Consider the following 15,281-nt stretch of genomic DNA (forward strand, 5'->3'; position numbering starts at 1 on the left):
GCCACAGAACAGGGAGCTTCTGAGAGCACACAGGGAGGCTCCTGGCACCACGGCGGACAGAGCTCTGCAGACCGGGGTGCAGGGACTCCCTGTCCCGGGAAACCACCCTCTTTGGGGTGGTGGGGCTTGCCTGGAGGCCAGTGGCAGTAAGAAGGAGCCCTGCAGAGGGGGCATGGGTGGCAGACAGGTACAACAAGAACAGGAAAACAACCACAAACACACGAGGCCCATGAATGTGTCCAAGTGAGCTACTGGTACCACTCTCCTTTCAAAAATGTCACAATTCCTGAGTCACACTTACATCATCCTTGATATCATAAATGCAGTGTCCAGAATTCCCCACTGTCTCCTCCTTTTTCTGTTAGCACACCCCACACTTCTGGGTCCTGGAGCGGGAAATGTGTGGCTCCTGTGGCCACAGTGGGGTCTAGAAAGTCGTTAGTGGTTCTTTTCTGGCTGCAGTCAGCTTCTTTTCTGGGTTATTGCTGAAGCTGCCAAAATCTGCAGGTGGGGAACTCCGAAGAGCCCCAGAAGAGGGGTCCCAGGCCAGAGGAGGCAGGGAAGCCTCGGCACCGAGGCCTGACACCAGGCCTGACGCCCGGGCCAACCAGAGCGGAAGGCCCCCGAGCAGCAGGGAGTGAAGCCCTCGCCCTCCTTCCCTCACAGACCTGGTTTGAGGACCTGGTTTCCACCTCCTTCACGCTGAAGGTCACGATGCCACCAGGCCCTCTGCCTGCCCCTCCTCACCTCCTGCTCCTCCTCCTATGCTTTAAAGAACAGGCGAGGGAGGGGACAGAGCATAGTAACAGAGGAATACAAAAGCTTGGGTCACACTCTGCCCGTGATTTGCTTGGTCTAAACCAGTGGGCAGCAAGCTTCTGTTAAGGAGCAGATAGAGCCCCTTTCAGACTTTGCTGTCCCCATTCGACTCTGTCCTCAAAGAGCAAAAAGCAGCCACACCTAACAGAGGGGCATCTCTTTGTCCTAAAAAAACTTAATTTGCAGAAACAGAGCACAGGCAGGATTTGGCCAGAAGGTTGTAATGTGTCAACCTTGGTTTAATCAATGCAACTATTTTTATTCCTGTATATTCCCCTATGTTTCTAATTATTGAATACTAGCATTCCAAGGCAGTTCTTGTCATTGTCCCCATTTTTCATAAGAGCAGACTGACTTAATGTAAAATTAAAGGACTTGCCCCAGATCACAGAGATGCCACAGGGTAAAGCTTGAATTGAACCCAAGAAACCTGTCTTCAAACCTTCATTCCTTCTTTTTCTAGCCGCAAACATATTCTAATATTGTAACCATGTAAATTGCATAAAACAATGCACAATTTTTCTTTAACGTCACATATTTCAGTCGTATGTTCTTGATAATTATAATTTATAATTGATGAATAATTCTTCATCATTGGGGTAGTAAATTTCACTGAACTATTTTGTGTATCTGATCATTTCCTTTCACCGAATTATTTCTAAGATAAATCCCCAAGAGCAGCCTATGGGCATCTCTATGACCCCTGCAGTGGGAGGCCAGAGAGAGGAAGGCTGAGCTGATGTGCCTATGGTGTCAATACTCCCACAGTAGCCAATTTTAAGCTACCAACATGCCATCACTGTTTTGTTTGACTTTCCACAAAAATTCAACCGAATTTCCATCTAATTTTAGATTCTACATATAAGTGAAATCATATGGTATTTCTTTCTTACACTGGTTTTTGCCATAGGGAGATGGGTAAAATTTGGTAGGGGGGACGAAGAGGTACAAACTCTCAGTTTTAAAATAAGTAAGTCACAGGGATAAAAAGTCAGCAGAGGGAATATAGTCGCTAGTCATATCGTAATAGCTTTGTATGGTGACAGGTGGTATCATGGTGACCATTTTGTAACATATGTAATTGCTTATGTTGAACTCCTGAAACTAATATGACATTGTACATCCACTATCCTTTAATTTAAAAAACAAAAAAACAACATGATGTTACTGAACAGCATCGGGAAGAGAGCCACGCTCAGCTCTTACAAGTAGGTGCAAGCTAGACCCGGCACCCACTGGCTGCACACATTGCCTTTTTACGTCTAGTACCAAATTATAAACGCACTTACAGGGAGTGAGCAACTGTTTTGAAATGATTTTAAGATCCACTTTTAGAACTTGATAGTTTGTGAGTGCTTTGGTATCTCAGTGTGGCTTCTGATTGATTTTTTACTGAGACAGATCATTTTTCCACAGCTCCTTTATATGTGTTTCTTCTGAAAATTCTCTACTCATGCTATCTCATCTATTAGGGTCATGATGCCTTTCTGGAAACTCTGAATAACTCTATGCGTTATTATTAATTCTTGGAACTAGCCTGACATGATTTCTTTACATTTTGCTTTATTATCTTGCTATATGGAAATTATAATGTACTGAAGCCTATCAATCTGTCCTCTGGCAATTCATTTATTGGTAGTGAACACAAGAAATTTCATCCTATTTTCGTCTATTGTATACATATTTATTAAATGCACAGGATATGGTAGGCATAAGTCAAGGTAGCAGAGATACAGCCATGACCAAAATGACATCTCTGCCCTGGTGGAGCTCCCATTCCAGTGGGAAAATAGACATAAAATAAACAAGCAAGTATATAACAGAAGGTCTGGTGGTGATAAGAGCTTTAATGACACGAAACCAAGTGAGGGGACAGAGAGAGATGGAAAGAGGGGCTTATCCAGTGTTGGATGTAAAGGAATAAACTTTACATCTGAGAAGGTCAGATTTGAACAAAGACTTGTGTAGGTGAATGCTAATTTTCCTGCAATTTGTTTTTTTTTAATTTAACGCACACATTTAACTGGAATTTATTTTTGGTATGTGACAAAGAGGAGAATTTTTTCTAATATGTATGCAGTTACCTCAATACCTTTCCTTTCTTCTTATTTTTGGAAGCTTAGTTATGAAGTTGAGTCCAGTCATCAGCTCACTAACATGAGTATTCTCATGTGTGTTTCCTGAAGGCTTATTCTAATTGCTATTTAATCATCCATTTGAAAAGCTTTCACCAATTCTTGCTGACTCTTCTTCTTTGGCATTTCTAATGGATCCTTTCCAATCTCAAAAAGAAATTCCATCTTCTTGAAAAGGCAAACTATGTCTTAACCATCTTTGTATCTGTAACACCTCCCATGGTGCAAAGTCAAAATAGACTAGTAATACATTTTTGTAAATGATTAATGGATGAATTTTGAATACCTCATTTAGATGTTTTCAACTCTTATGTGGGCCTAAAGGTGCCTCACTCTTTTAAATAGGTCATAGGGAACAGAGATACCCCATATACCCATGTGCACACTTGTGCCTGTCATTCAGTATCAAAATAAACTTTACAGAGTTCTTCAGCCCATTACTACAAACCCGCTATAAACATAGCAGGTTTGTTAAACAACTGGGGAAAAGAAAGAGTCCCTCAAAAAGGCAGAGCCACTTCCATAGGAAAAGACACCCTGGTGTCTGAATTATTTTATTTCCTTTACTTTACTCCTTTACTCGGGTAGGATGGGAAACCTTGCTGTCCAGTCTTTAATGCCGTCAGACCATATGCTTTTCCAACTCTGCGTTTCCATCGTCTGTGCATCCAAATTCCCCCCAAAACCAGGAAGACCAGCAAAAGGGGGGCCAGTGCAATCCCCCAGGAGAATGTGGCAGCTGTAGAAAGAACAGAGTCACACCGTGGGTCGAACGTTCTCTCACCACCCAGTGGGACAGTGAACTGAAGGTTACAGAGAAGGAAAGGATTGGCGTCTGTTGGTTCTTCCTAATAAATAGGCATTGATTTTCAGAAAGTATGTTCCTCACACCACGAGCAAAGTTACCTGGGAATGGTTAACGGCCGCACTAGGGTAACAACAAGGGAGAATCAAAACCCATCAGACAGAAGCAACACAGGGTGGGAGCTGTCCCACCCACTGAAGAGTGTGCAATAAGGTGCCATCTGTTCGAGTTTTAACTAGCCAACTGTGGCTTGGCCAGGGTACAATGTGCTCTTTTCCAATGAGTACAGATGTCATGAGGTTTGAATAAAATAACAAAGAAAACAAACTTTGAATAAAGGAGCATTAAGGGTCAAGATGACTGTTTGGGAACAGCTATTTTATATTCTACTCCTTGGCATCCCTGGGTTAGGAAAACATAGGAAGAGACTATGAAAAAAAGGTTAAGTAGTAAACACAAGAACGTGTTATTAGACACATTGACAATGAGGCTGGAATTCTGGAAATCTACATTTTTAGGCCACTGTTTATCATAGTCTAGCTAGATGTCCAAGAATCAGCCAGTCTCAGGCTACTTCTCCAGAGAATTCTTATACTTTAAAATCCTACAAGGCTTAGAATGAGCAAAGCTTTAATAATCCGAGCAGCCATGTGGATGCTTAGCTGGGGTAAGGCCTTCAGCTGTGCCCTCTGCAATCAGCTGTGGCCAACCCAGTGAAGGCCGTGCTGCATGGGGCTTGTGTTACAGAAGTGTTTAAAAGTTCCCAGCATCAGGACAGGACAAACCACAGGTCCCTTTGGGTCACTAATCTGAACCCCAGCAGTAGGTTCCATGTGCTGTGGAGTCCTCCACTTCCAAGCCTGTACCATCACCAACTCCCTCATGGAAATGATCAGAAGCACCGTCCTTTGCATATACACCCTAGGACAGTGGTTCTCAAACTTCAAACGAAAGGAGCTTGTTGAACTGCTGCTTTGGCCTCACACCACAGCCCAGAGGGGATGCTGGTGGTGGCCAGATCACAGCTAGAGAAAAGTTGTGTTGTGTTGCCATTCTCTGCCCTGGGTCCTAACCAAATCCTCAGCTTTCTGATTAGAAGTGTGTCTGCTGCTGCCCCACAGCAAATACAGAGAATGCGGAGCAGGCCATGTTTATCTGGCATCTGCGGACTGCCCAGAGGCATGACAGATTCCAGCCGGGGTTACTTCGGCTTGTCCCTTGTCATCCTCTAGGGCTATCGACAGACTACATCACCTGCAGCTCCCTTTCCTGTTCAGTGCCTAAACACTGAGAAGAAGTCAGTTTGGTCAAAATAAAAACATGGATTTTTCTTTTCTTTTTCCTTAAACACCCTTAAATGACACCAGATTGAGTTGGCTGTTGTCTTGCACTTCATTTCCTGTTAATTGATGACTTTAACTCTAAGCTGCCCTGAGCCCTGGGTATCTCCTGTCTCCTAGCTCTTGGAGAATGAAGTTTCTCAACTTCAGGATAAAGACACATTTCTCAAGGTATCATGAGAGGCCAGTTGGTCCTGCTGGCCAGGGCAGAACAACACAGTGATTTTTTAAAGTTTATCACAGAATTCTTTTATCTTTTTTCCAAAAATCAGCTTACTATTTAAGTAAGTACTATTTTTGAGTTTAATCTCCCAAAGCCAGCCTCCACCCTGCCAAAAAAGGTCATAAAAAATGAGAGATTTGCTATCAGTGGTCAAGTAACCGGAAACACAAGGGACTTCCTAAGTAATCATCTTGAAGAACTAGCAGCTTGTCTAGCACCCAGAGAATATTTAACAAATTGTCCCCTTTAATGTCTGCAAGATACATACCTTCTTTGACTGTGGTACGTAGCATCTGAAAACTCAGTGTATTATGGACAACACATTTAAAATCCGTGTTCAAATCCTCTCTTATGACTGGATCAAAAATCAATGGCACTTCAATGTAGTTCTCATTATTTTCTGAGTATTCCCTGTGTGAAAAAACATCTCCTTAAAGATGACGTATCAAATACAAGCTCAACTTGACAGCCTAGACATGCAAACATTCTCAACTGGAGGGTTCCTTGGCGCCTAAATCAACGTCCAGATCCATGAAGTCGGGAGGCCCTGCCATCATCCTGGTCACTTACACGGGAGAAGTTCTAAGCCTGTTCCCCACAATAGGTGTGACAGTGATGATGCTGGTCACTGTACAAGGACACATGCTACAAGAACTTACAGAGCCAGTTTACTTTGGATAATGGAAAAATTCATTTGTTAAGGCCTTTGACGAACAAAGTATCAGTAATGGGAATAGAAATGTGTAGTTTTGGGAAACCCGACTGCACAATAGCAAATCATTTGCATATTGAAGGGAATTTCCAGGAATCCAGGCCTCGGAGATGTCTCCTCCTCTCATCTTCACTGCCAACTCTCACCCTAGAAACTCAAGTTCAGAGCAGAGGGCTGCAGTTAGGCCGGGGGAATGGCTGTAGTCAGTACAACCACCACTTGGAAGGTGACAGGAATCTGAAGATTCTTTAGTACTATTAGTGTGAATAAATAAAAATACTGCTAGTGTGGTACTACTAAGACTTTTTTGATTAATCTGTGGAGGAAAACTAGGCTCCTGGAAGTAAATGGTTAGGATGAGTAAGCTAACATGGGGCATGTGAGCAGTGCCCACACTTTTCGCAACAAAGACTTGCAAGCAACAATTCTCCTAACCACACAGAATTTGTGTCTGCTACATTGCATCCAGAAAGACCTTTTCAGATAAGTCTTCCAAAAAAGACAAAAACCTGGCAGGCAAAAGTTCAGGCTAATTCAGAATATTGAAACTATAATTGAAAAAATATTTTATAATTGGTAACATTAAATGTTCTCCCTTTCTCAAACTACAAATCGTTCCCATTTGCAAGGTCTGATTATTCTCCTTGCAGAGTGAGGAAACATTTTCCAGAGAGGAATGCTCATCAGAACAGAATTTTCTTTCTTTTAATGTTAGCCTCCCTCAGAGACTGTGGCAACTCCCAGTCCCCTGAGAAAGAGAGGAGGCTCTCAGACACTATCTGACACTTTTTAAAGGTTTGTGAAAATGTTTGACACTTGGGTTACAGAGTGGGGAATGGAAAGGTATTGACTGCAAAGTATTTTTTTTATAACTGCAAAACCAAGAAATAAATATAGAATGAAACAGCCGAAAAATGCAACCTCAATTCCTAGGAGTCAATTGCAGTGCAACTCCTATACAGTCATCCAGAAAGTGGGATTCTCAAAAAACAAATTGGTAATTCTTTGCAAAACTCAATTGTTTTAATTCTAAAACTCTGACAGTTTAGAATCCAAAAATACATATTTTTAATGTGTTATGTGTATAATACTGATAGGTTGGATACGACATCATCTCTAGAAGCAAGAGTGAAGCCTGCAGACGTCTCACAACAGCTCTGCCCGGAAGAGACTTCTGTGCCGACAGAGAAGGCCCTGCCCACTCACTGGCGCAGCCCCTCGCTCACACGGCCACCATGGTAGGCGCGGTCTATGTTCGTGCTGTTGGCCATCCACCACAGCGTGGTAGTCGACTGTGTGCCGGCTCCGAGAAACACCTTACACGGGATTGTCAGTCTTGACCCTAGGGATTGCAAGACACAGCACATCCAGTGTCAGAACCCAGCTGGGGAACAGGGTCACCCCAGTTCCGTGTGTCCATCAGCAAGTCTGAGTGGTGGGCCCATCCCCTTCCAGGGCCTCAAACACTCCTCACCGCCAGGTCTTTCCTTAGACTGAAACCTGGTTCCCTAAAGCGATTCCATCATGTTTAGCATCTGGATCTACCAAGCGTCCCTAGTCCCTCTGACTGGTCATTGCAAATGAAAACCCAAAGGCACGTGGCTTCCCCAAGGCCACTCAGCTCCTACAGGGCACCCTGAACTCAAGGGTTACCTTCTTCCACAAAAATCCAGGTGAGTGTGTGCATTCTTTCTTTCTCCCTGCTCATTGCTGGTCTCAGCTCTCATGTTCCCCCTGGGAACTCTCCATTCCCAGATCATGTTCATTTAGGATTAACCCTCACTTATTAGCCACGTATTTATGTGAGTGATGCCTTCTGCAGTCATCTATTGCAATGGACTGGGTCCTCCTGCCTCATCACTAGTGATTGTATTTTTTGAGTCCAAGAAGGAGAGGAAGGAAAGGAAATGAGCAGATCCTTCCCATTTGTCTTGTCCTCAAATGGGGGAGACATGTCACTCGTCCACGGGTGACATGCCTCCCTGTGCTGTGTCTTTTAAAGCACCTGCCCCGCTTCAGGCTCAGAATTCCAGCTCTTATCCTTCCTTCACCACCCCTGGTGACCTTCAAGATTCCTTAGCCAAAAGCAACCTATTGTTTGTGGCTTCTATGTGCCTCTGCCATGCACACCAGGGCATTCAAGCAATGGCGTGGGAAACCCAGTTGCTCTCAGCCAGGGAACACCAAGGAGCCAGGGAGCTGCACCCCAGTCAACACTAACCCATGTGCCCAGGTGGTCATGCTGAGAGCCCAGGCAGCTGCCGGGAGCTGCAAGCCCCACGTCAGGCAGCAACCCCAGGTCTTCCCCAAAGCACCCTCCTCTACGGTCACCAATTAAAATTTAAAATACCAATACCAAACAGACGAAATGATCGATTGATAGATAGAGATGATAAAGATAGAAAAGGAGGTAGAGAGACAGAACTTTGCAGCCAGGGTTTAATAAATGAACATAAGACCTAAAAACAAAGACACAGGTTTCACAGACACACACGACTGAGTCTGAACCCAAGCCTGACCCGAGTGTGGCTTTTTGACTTTCACTGAGCCACCATGACCCTGAGCAGCTTTTCCTTCTGGAAAATGGGAGAAGTAAGATCTTCCTACAAGGCAGAAGTCATGATTGACTGGGACCTGTTAGACACAGTAATGGCCAATAGGGAAGTGTGTGCTGGCCCAGACAGCCTGCGCCAAAACAGGGTGAAAGATGGAAAACTGTCAATCATTTTCATCACCCCACTCGACCAGCTATTTTGGCAACAGGAAACCATCTCTGAGGGGCCAGCAGTGGCAGGTCAGCCTCACCTCACAAATGGAGTCTCAGGGAAAGGATGTGCATCAGCCAAATTTTGGTAAAGTGAGCTATTTGAAATATCCTACAGGTACCAGTCTTGTGAGGGAATCACATTGTTAATCCTCTCATGCAGGTAATAACTGCTGTCAAATTTCAGATTTTTATGTTGAGATTTTTGTAGGAGGGGTTTTCCTGAAACAAAGGATACCTGTTTCCTAACAATGCTATTTCTAGCAGTCTCGACAAAGGGAAATGTCTGCTCACATTCATTATCTCAACCCCTCACAGGAAGGTCCTAGAGTCCCCCCCAAGCATGCTGCACACCAAAGGGGCCAGTGCAGTCAGCAGACACAAGGCGGGACCCCAGGGTCTGGGGTTACAGGCACCCCTGTGGGTTATGAAGTCTTTTCGGGCCTTACCCAGTGAAGCTAATATGGTCTGGTGGGGGGAGATAATCACAGGAATTGTCTCCTCTTCTTTTTCTGAGAAAGATAGGAGGAAAAGAGATTCAATCAGGAAAGCCTTCATTGCAAGCTAAATTCACGTCCCATTGTTTAGCAAATTAAATAGGTTATCTTTTACAGTATGGCCAGCCATTGTGAGATTCAGCCTTTGTGTGGCAAAGGAAACAGGCTCTCCACAACATTGAGCATCTTTGGCCACTGCCTTTCCCAGAAGAGAGATTACTGTAAGAGGTCACAATTAAATACCCAGCCCGCTGACACATGGTCTTTGCTCTGGGGTAAATGATTAACCATCCCCTCCCTGGTCTCCCCACTGAATTCTTCATAGTAACATTCAGGATGGCCTCAGAAAAGGGTTTACCCTGAAATCTACTTGCCCTAAAATATCTCCCTCCACTCAGTCCCTGTCTCCTGAGTGCCTGCCACAGAATACTGAAGTTATGATTTTTTTTTAAAGGCAGAGGGTCAGGGAACGACATGTGTGTAATGCTAATCCTACACTGAGTGACAGAGTCACCCAGCATCAGCCACTGTGTCTTGTTCACCGAGGCAGAGGTGGCTGTCCAGGAATGGGATCCCAGCTCTCCAAGAGGCAGGACTCCCAGCAGCCTGAAGAGACTGGGCTCCTGAACTGGCGCAAAAAGGGCAGCTGGAAGGTGGGAGTAGGGGGGCTGGCAGTCCCCCAGCTGATCCCCTCTCTTTCACTAAAGGGAAGTAAATCCTCAGCTGAGTAATCACTAGTCAGCATCACCGTAGAGCTCAAGGAGCAGGGGGCTTCTGGACCGCACCACCTGCCCTCCGTGGCACGGCTGCTGCCGGGAGGCGGGAGCACCCGAGAGAGAGAGCCAGAAGCCTCGGGGACTAGATGCCCACCCGTGCTTCTCAAACGTGAGGATGCATCAGCTTGGCAGGGGGCTCCTCCAACACAGACTGCTGCGCCCCCCTACCTCCCATTTCCCAGACGGGGATCACTGCATGTGCGATGCGCACCCAGGCGACGCCGCCGCCGGCCCAGAACCACCTTTTGGGACCGCTGAGACCTGGCGCGATCACAACACGCGGCGATGTAGGCTTGCCGCCCCCTAGTGTTGCTGTGCAGTATCGCACAAACTGGAGAGTAATGTCCCTTCAAAGGGACAGGAAATCCCATGATTCGCCTATGGGGGAGCGAGGAGCTGGCCTGCACGAATTCTCCGGCAAGGCAATAAAAGAAATACAATTGAAACATTTCAGTTCATGGGAAACACGAACTACCACTTCCCTGTAGTAAACCTGAATCCCAGGATTCTCTGTGTGAAAAGCCTTTTCCCCTTATAAACCAATTATTTGACCTTAATATATTTCCAATGCTCCCTAAATGCCCTTAAAACACTTCAATTGTGTAGTTATTCAATATATAAAGCAAAGAAAAGCGGTCTCCTCTGCAAGGTAGAGTCCAGAATTTAATCCCTCCTATGCCTCCTGCAGCATTGCTGTCCATGGAGTAAACGTTGAACGCATTTTAAATATTGATCCACGCAGCTCATGAAACTATTTTCAAGTAGAATTCATTTAAACCAATGGGAGCCCTCACTATTCGAAATCCTGGTTTCAAGGGCAACTAGACATGCCTTGGGGAAGACCCAAAAAGGGCAATTTCCACTAGATATGCCAATGTAAAACCCGAAAAAGCCAATAAAATCTTGGTATCCTAGAATTATACAGAAAAGCACGGTGACCGTGTTCTTGCGGGGCCTCCAAACGGGGCTTTCCGGAGGGATGAGTTTTGGGCTCCCTCTAGTGGTGTGATGTAGCCTCAGCCGTGGAACCCTACCAACTGACCCGGGATTCGCTTTTCCTCCTTAACAGCCCTGCTTGCTCCCTTTCAAAGGGCCCCAAACACGTCTCATTAGCCTGATGCTTCAGGAGAGGGGACATACCTGTACTTCTTTCATACCAAAGACATTCAAGGAATTCTATGCGAGGACTAATTCGTTCTTTGCGTGCCTGCTATTGAACCAGAGCACTTACTGTTCACCTGGAGTCTGATATTCCTAGTGATGTTGTATTGTGCGCCGTTGTGGACAAACGTCATGGCGCAGCTGTAGTAGCCGGCGTCCTCTACAGACACATTGTATATGAGCAAGCGAGCCGTTCCCTTCACACTGAGAAACTTCTCGTTGTCCTGATCCAAAAGGACAGAATCCTGAAGGGAAAATTTTTTTTAGAGTTACACTACATACCCACTTGCAGCTCAGAAGCTATGGACAGCATCAGGGTGATCGGTCAGTGTTGAGTTTGCAACCCAAGAATCACTGTAGTGCTCACTTTGCAAGTATTATACTTTGGGCATACTTTGCACTGTATTTTTAGGGAAGGAAATTTGTTAACATATAAAGCAAAGTTGTGGGATTTGCTTAGCCATGAAGTTTAAAGCACATTTGCTGAAATACAATAGGAGAAAAAGAAAGTATCCCTTCTTTGAAAAAGTAAGCCATTTAAAATACAAATGTATTTATGGCCTTACTGCTGCCTATAGACCTTGGAAATGGCCAGGTAAGAGCATCATATAGTCACAATGATTTGTAAAGCAATGTTTAGAAGAGATTATGTTTCTGTAACTTTAAGAATCATTTCAATTTTAGGGATCAGTAGAGTAGAGATGGAGGGATTTTTTTAAGAAAACGCTGTATTTAAGAAATGAGGCCACTCTTTGCATATGGACAGAAGGTGCTATGGGTGCTGCACAACAGAACCCACCAGAGCAAGACCCCCAGTAACATAGAAGATGTTGGATGGGGTTTTAAAAACACCCTAATGATCACAAAATGTTCCCAGGAACATGTCTTTCATGACCATGATGATCAAAAGCTTGCAATAGTCAAATATAACCTTGAGTCATTTCAGAATCTTACTCTAAATGGGAACACAGACATAATTGGAACGGTGTGTCAGCCACATAACTCATAAAGTATTATTTTACAATGTATTTAATTACAAGACGAGATTGTATTGTTCCTCACATGAGAGGTCAAATATAAAAATCCAAACAGGCCCACAACACAGTTTTCCCAAGACCCGTGAGCCACCAGCAGGATATGAGCTCTGGTCTCCCAGGTTAGAGTTCTGGCTCACCAGCCACCAGCTGTGCAACCATGGGCAAGCTCCTTACATTTCTGTAAATCCATTTCCTACTCTGTACAATGGAGACATGAACAGGCCCTACTCCACAGGGTTACATGTCAGGGTGTAGACTTGTGCATGGTACGTGCTCGGTAGGGATTAGCATTACTAGGAAGTAACAACGATTATGAAGCACCACTATGAGTTTCTTGTCCACCCACATTTATTGAGCACCATCTGCATGCCAAGCATTGAGTAGGTGCTTCGTACACAGAACTCCATTTAATCGTCAAAACAACCCCAGGACTGGGAATGATGAATTGTCATCTTGCAGAGGTAACAGGTACGAAAGGTGAGATAGCATGGCCAGGACTGCACGACAGGTGAATGAGGGGACAGGGTCTTAAACCCAAGGTGGGTCAGCTGCAGAACCTGTGCTCTGTCCTCTACAGGTAAACCTGTCACTTATCCTCTTTGTGCTCTTCCTAAACCAAGAGAAAATTCATTTCATCATTGGGCTGGCTAATTCATAGAAGCTGGCTACTTTCCTCTACTTTCAGAAAAACCATTTCAAAGTTTCTGATATTAAATTGATATCCCGTAACTATCTTGTAGTTACAATACAGTCAACTGCTTAAGTAATTCTTGATTGAAGGATAAATTTCTATCAAGTTTTAAACAAATAACTGTACTTTTTAGTATCAATTCATGGTCTATATCAGGGGGGTCAGTAAATTTTTTCTGTAAAAGACCAGATATTAAATTCTTCAGGCCTACAGTCTACATGCTCTCTGTCCAACTGCTCAGCTCTGCGGTTAATGTGTATAAAAGTTGTTAAATAAAGTAAGTGTTTTTTCTAAGTTTTTATAGACAAACAATAGGGTGAAAAGCTATTTTCTTCAGCTGTTATTAATTTTGCAATCGTTTTACATTCAATCTTCTCAAATCACTATTCTGAGACTCTTACCCAAGCCTCATAAAGACTAACAGAACATACTAATCCCAACTCTTTCAAAAATAACTGGATTTAAAAGTGAATGTGCTGTCTTCAGAATGAGTATTTTATATATTTCCTATGGCCAGTAAAACACATTTTAATTAAATGGCAATTTTTAAAGATATACCTTGTACCATTGAAGCTTCATGTCAGTTTTATTATGGGTGAATTCACTCAGCTCAGGGCAAACTAATGGCCCTGAGGTTGACAAGGTTAGAATTTGCGGGTATGAGATGAAAGGCAGGGAAGCTTCTGTCTTCTCAAAAACTCTGAGCTCAACGGACATTTCATCACAGTAAGAGGCATTTCTGGTTTAAAAGGGGAAAAAAGGGATAATAAATGGCAAGGCAAAATAAAAGTTAAACTCAATGAAATTAACGATCATTTCCCCAGTTCCATTAAATTCTGCATTCTGCATTTTCTTGATTAGTACTGCAATACTACTGTCCCTATCCTTTTAAATCCTTGGATGACAAAAAAAAAAACTCCCACATTATAATTGTTGTGTAAGAATGGTGATGTGTTTTGCATGTTTCCCAAAGGGCCTTCTGCAAGACTGATTTCAACGCCGTCAAGGGTCACTAAGAAATCCCCAGACACTCTTCAAGAAGGCATAAACCCTCCTGGGTTCTGATGGGTCATTGAGCACAGCCCCAATTTGCACCACATTCCTGGTCCAAGAACCATATCCAAACACAGAGACTGTTTCCTAAGAGCCACTGTTTCCATATAATGGCTATTACTTCTCATAGGAATCATTTATCAACTGAAGTCAAATTTCAGAAAACTGCTGAGAATTTTGTGTAATATCTATATAGGCTTTTTGCAGTACTGCATAGGGAACATTAACTTGTTAAGTTTGTTTAGTTTAAAAAAAATTTTTTTTTTTACTGTGATCTCAATATCATAACTCTTTCAAGACTCTAGAATTCAGGAAAGGGCAGAGACAAAACAATGATAGAAACATGGAGGAAATGAGGGAAGGACAGAGGATATTAATTAAAACTGTTTTTCTAAGTACAAAAACGTAAAAATATAATCCTCTCAGCTAAGTTCCTGGCTGCCTAAGAAACAAACATCAATAGAGACAGAGAGAATGTGTGTGGTATGAGGAGGGCCTTGCACAGCAAAACGTAAAGCAATCTACATCCAAAGAAAGATCAAAACATGAAAAATACATATGAAAGAAACAAATGATAATAACTTACTACCTGAAGTAAAAAGAATTAATTCATATATGTAAGGCCAATATTTATGTTTCATATCTAGTTTTAAAAAAAGGAAAAAGAGGAACAAACCTTTATGCACAAAGAAAGGTAGAAAGTTAACTATCACCCTGAAACGTGCATGATCTCACTGCCAGCTGAAGAAAAGCAAATGAGAATGTTTAAAGAACAGAGCATACCTGAAAACTGTCATATTTTTAGATGAGAAAAATTAGGTTTACAGAAACTAAGTCATTTCCTAAGGCTGCATAGCTATGAAGAGGTCAAATCAGGGTTTGAAGCCTGGAAAAACCCGTAATTTAGAGCAATAGCTCCAGAAACCAAGCCTACTAGACATACTGAGAGTTGCAAACCTGTTCTCGTTATTGATCTGGTAATTCCCTTTAGGCAAGACACTCTTTGAAGATAAGTCAGAAGGAAGATGGGCGGGAGAATAATTTGATCAAGACTCATGTTCTCCATGTGGGTATCCCCACTGCAAATGGGTGGTGCTCATTAGTACTCTTCACCAAATATGTCCACCTGCCTCCATCCTGAGCACACAGTGGGATTACACACTCTGCTCCCCCATGGGTGGGTATGATTACATGCCTACCTTGTTTTATTGTGCTTCACTCCATTGCACCTTGCAGATTCTGTATCTTTCACGAATTGAGGGTGTGAG

At 43.5% G+C, this 15,281-nt stretch overlaps 1 protein-coding gene across 3 annotated transcripts in view; it reads right to left on the minus strand.

Annotated features, from left to right (window-relative positions):
• Window positions 1-2,646: 2,646 nt before the first annotated feature.
• IL1R2 (interleukin 1 receptor type 2) overlaps window positions 2,647-15,281 on the minus strand; it is a 33,449-nt gene continuing 20,814 nt past the window's right edge. For 2 of the 3 annotated variants that reach the window (XM_017672434.3, XM_017672436.3), the window contains exons 4-9: window positions 13,519-13,699; window positions 11,303-11,477; window positions 9,248-9,310; window positions 7,241-7,376; window positions 5,591-5,733; window positions 2,647-3,693 (exon numbers count right to left, since the gene is read on the minus strand). In XM_017672434.3, coding sequence (XP_017527923.3) covers window positions 3,518-3,693; window positions 5,591-5,733; window positions 7,241-7,376; window positions 9,248-9,310; window positions 11,303-11,477; window positions 13,519-13,699 — 874 coding nt within the window. In that variant the 3' untranslated portion in view covers window positions 2,647-3,517. The remainder of the gene's footprint in view (window positions 3,694-5,590; window positions 5,734-7,240; window positions 7,377-9,247; window positions 9,311-11,302; window positions 11,478-13,518; window positions 13,700-15,281) is intronic. The other variant, XM_073239216.1, reaches the window with a different exon arrangement.

Source organism: Manis javanica, chromosome 1 (assembly GCF_040802235.1).
Source record: "Manis javanica isolate MJ-LG chromosome 1, MJ_LKY, whole genome shotgun sequence".
Taxonomy (NCBI): Eukaryota; Metazoa; Chordata; class Mammalia; order Pholidota; family Manidae; genus Manis; species Manis javanica.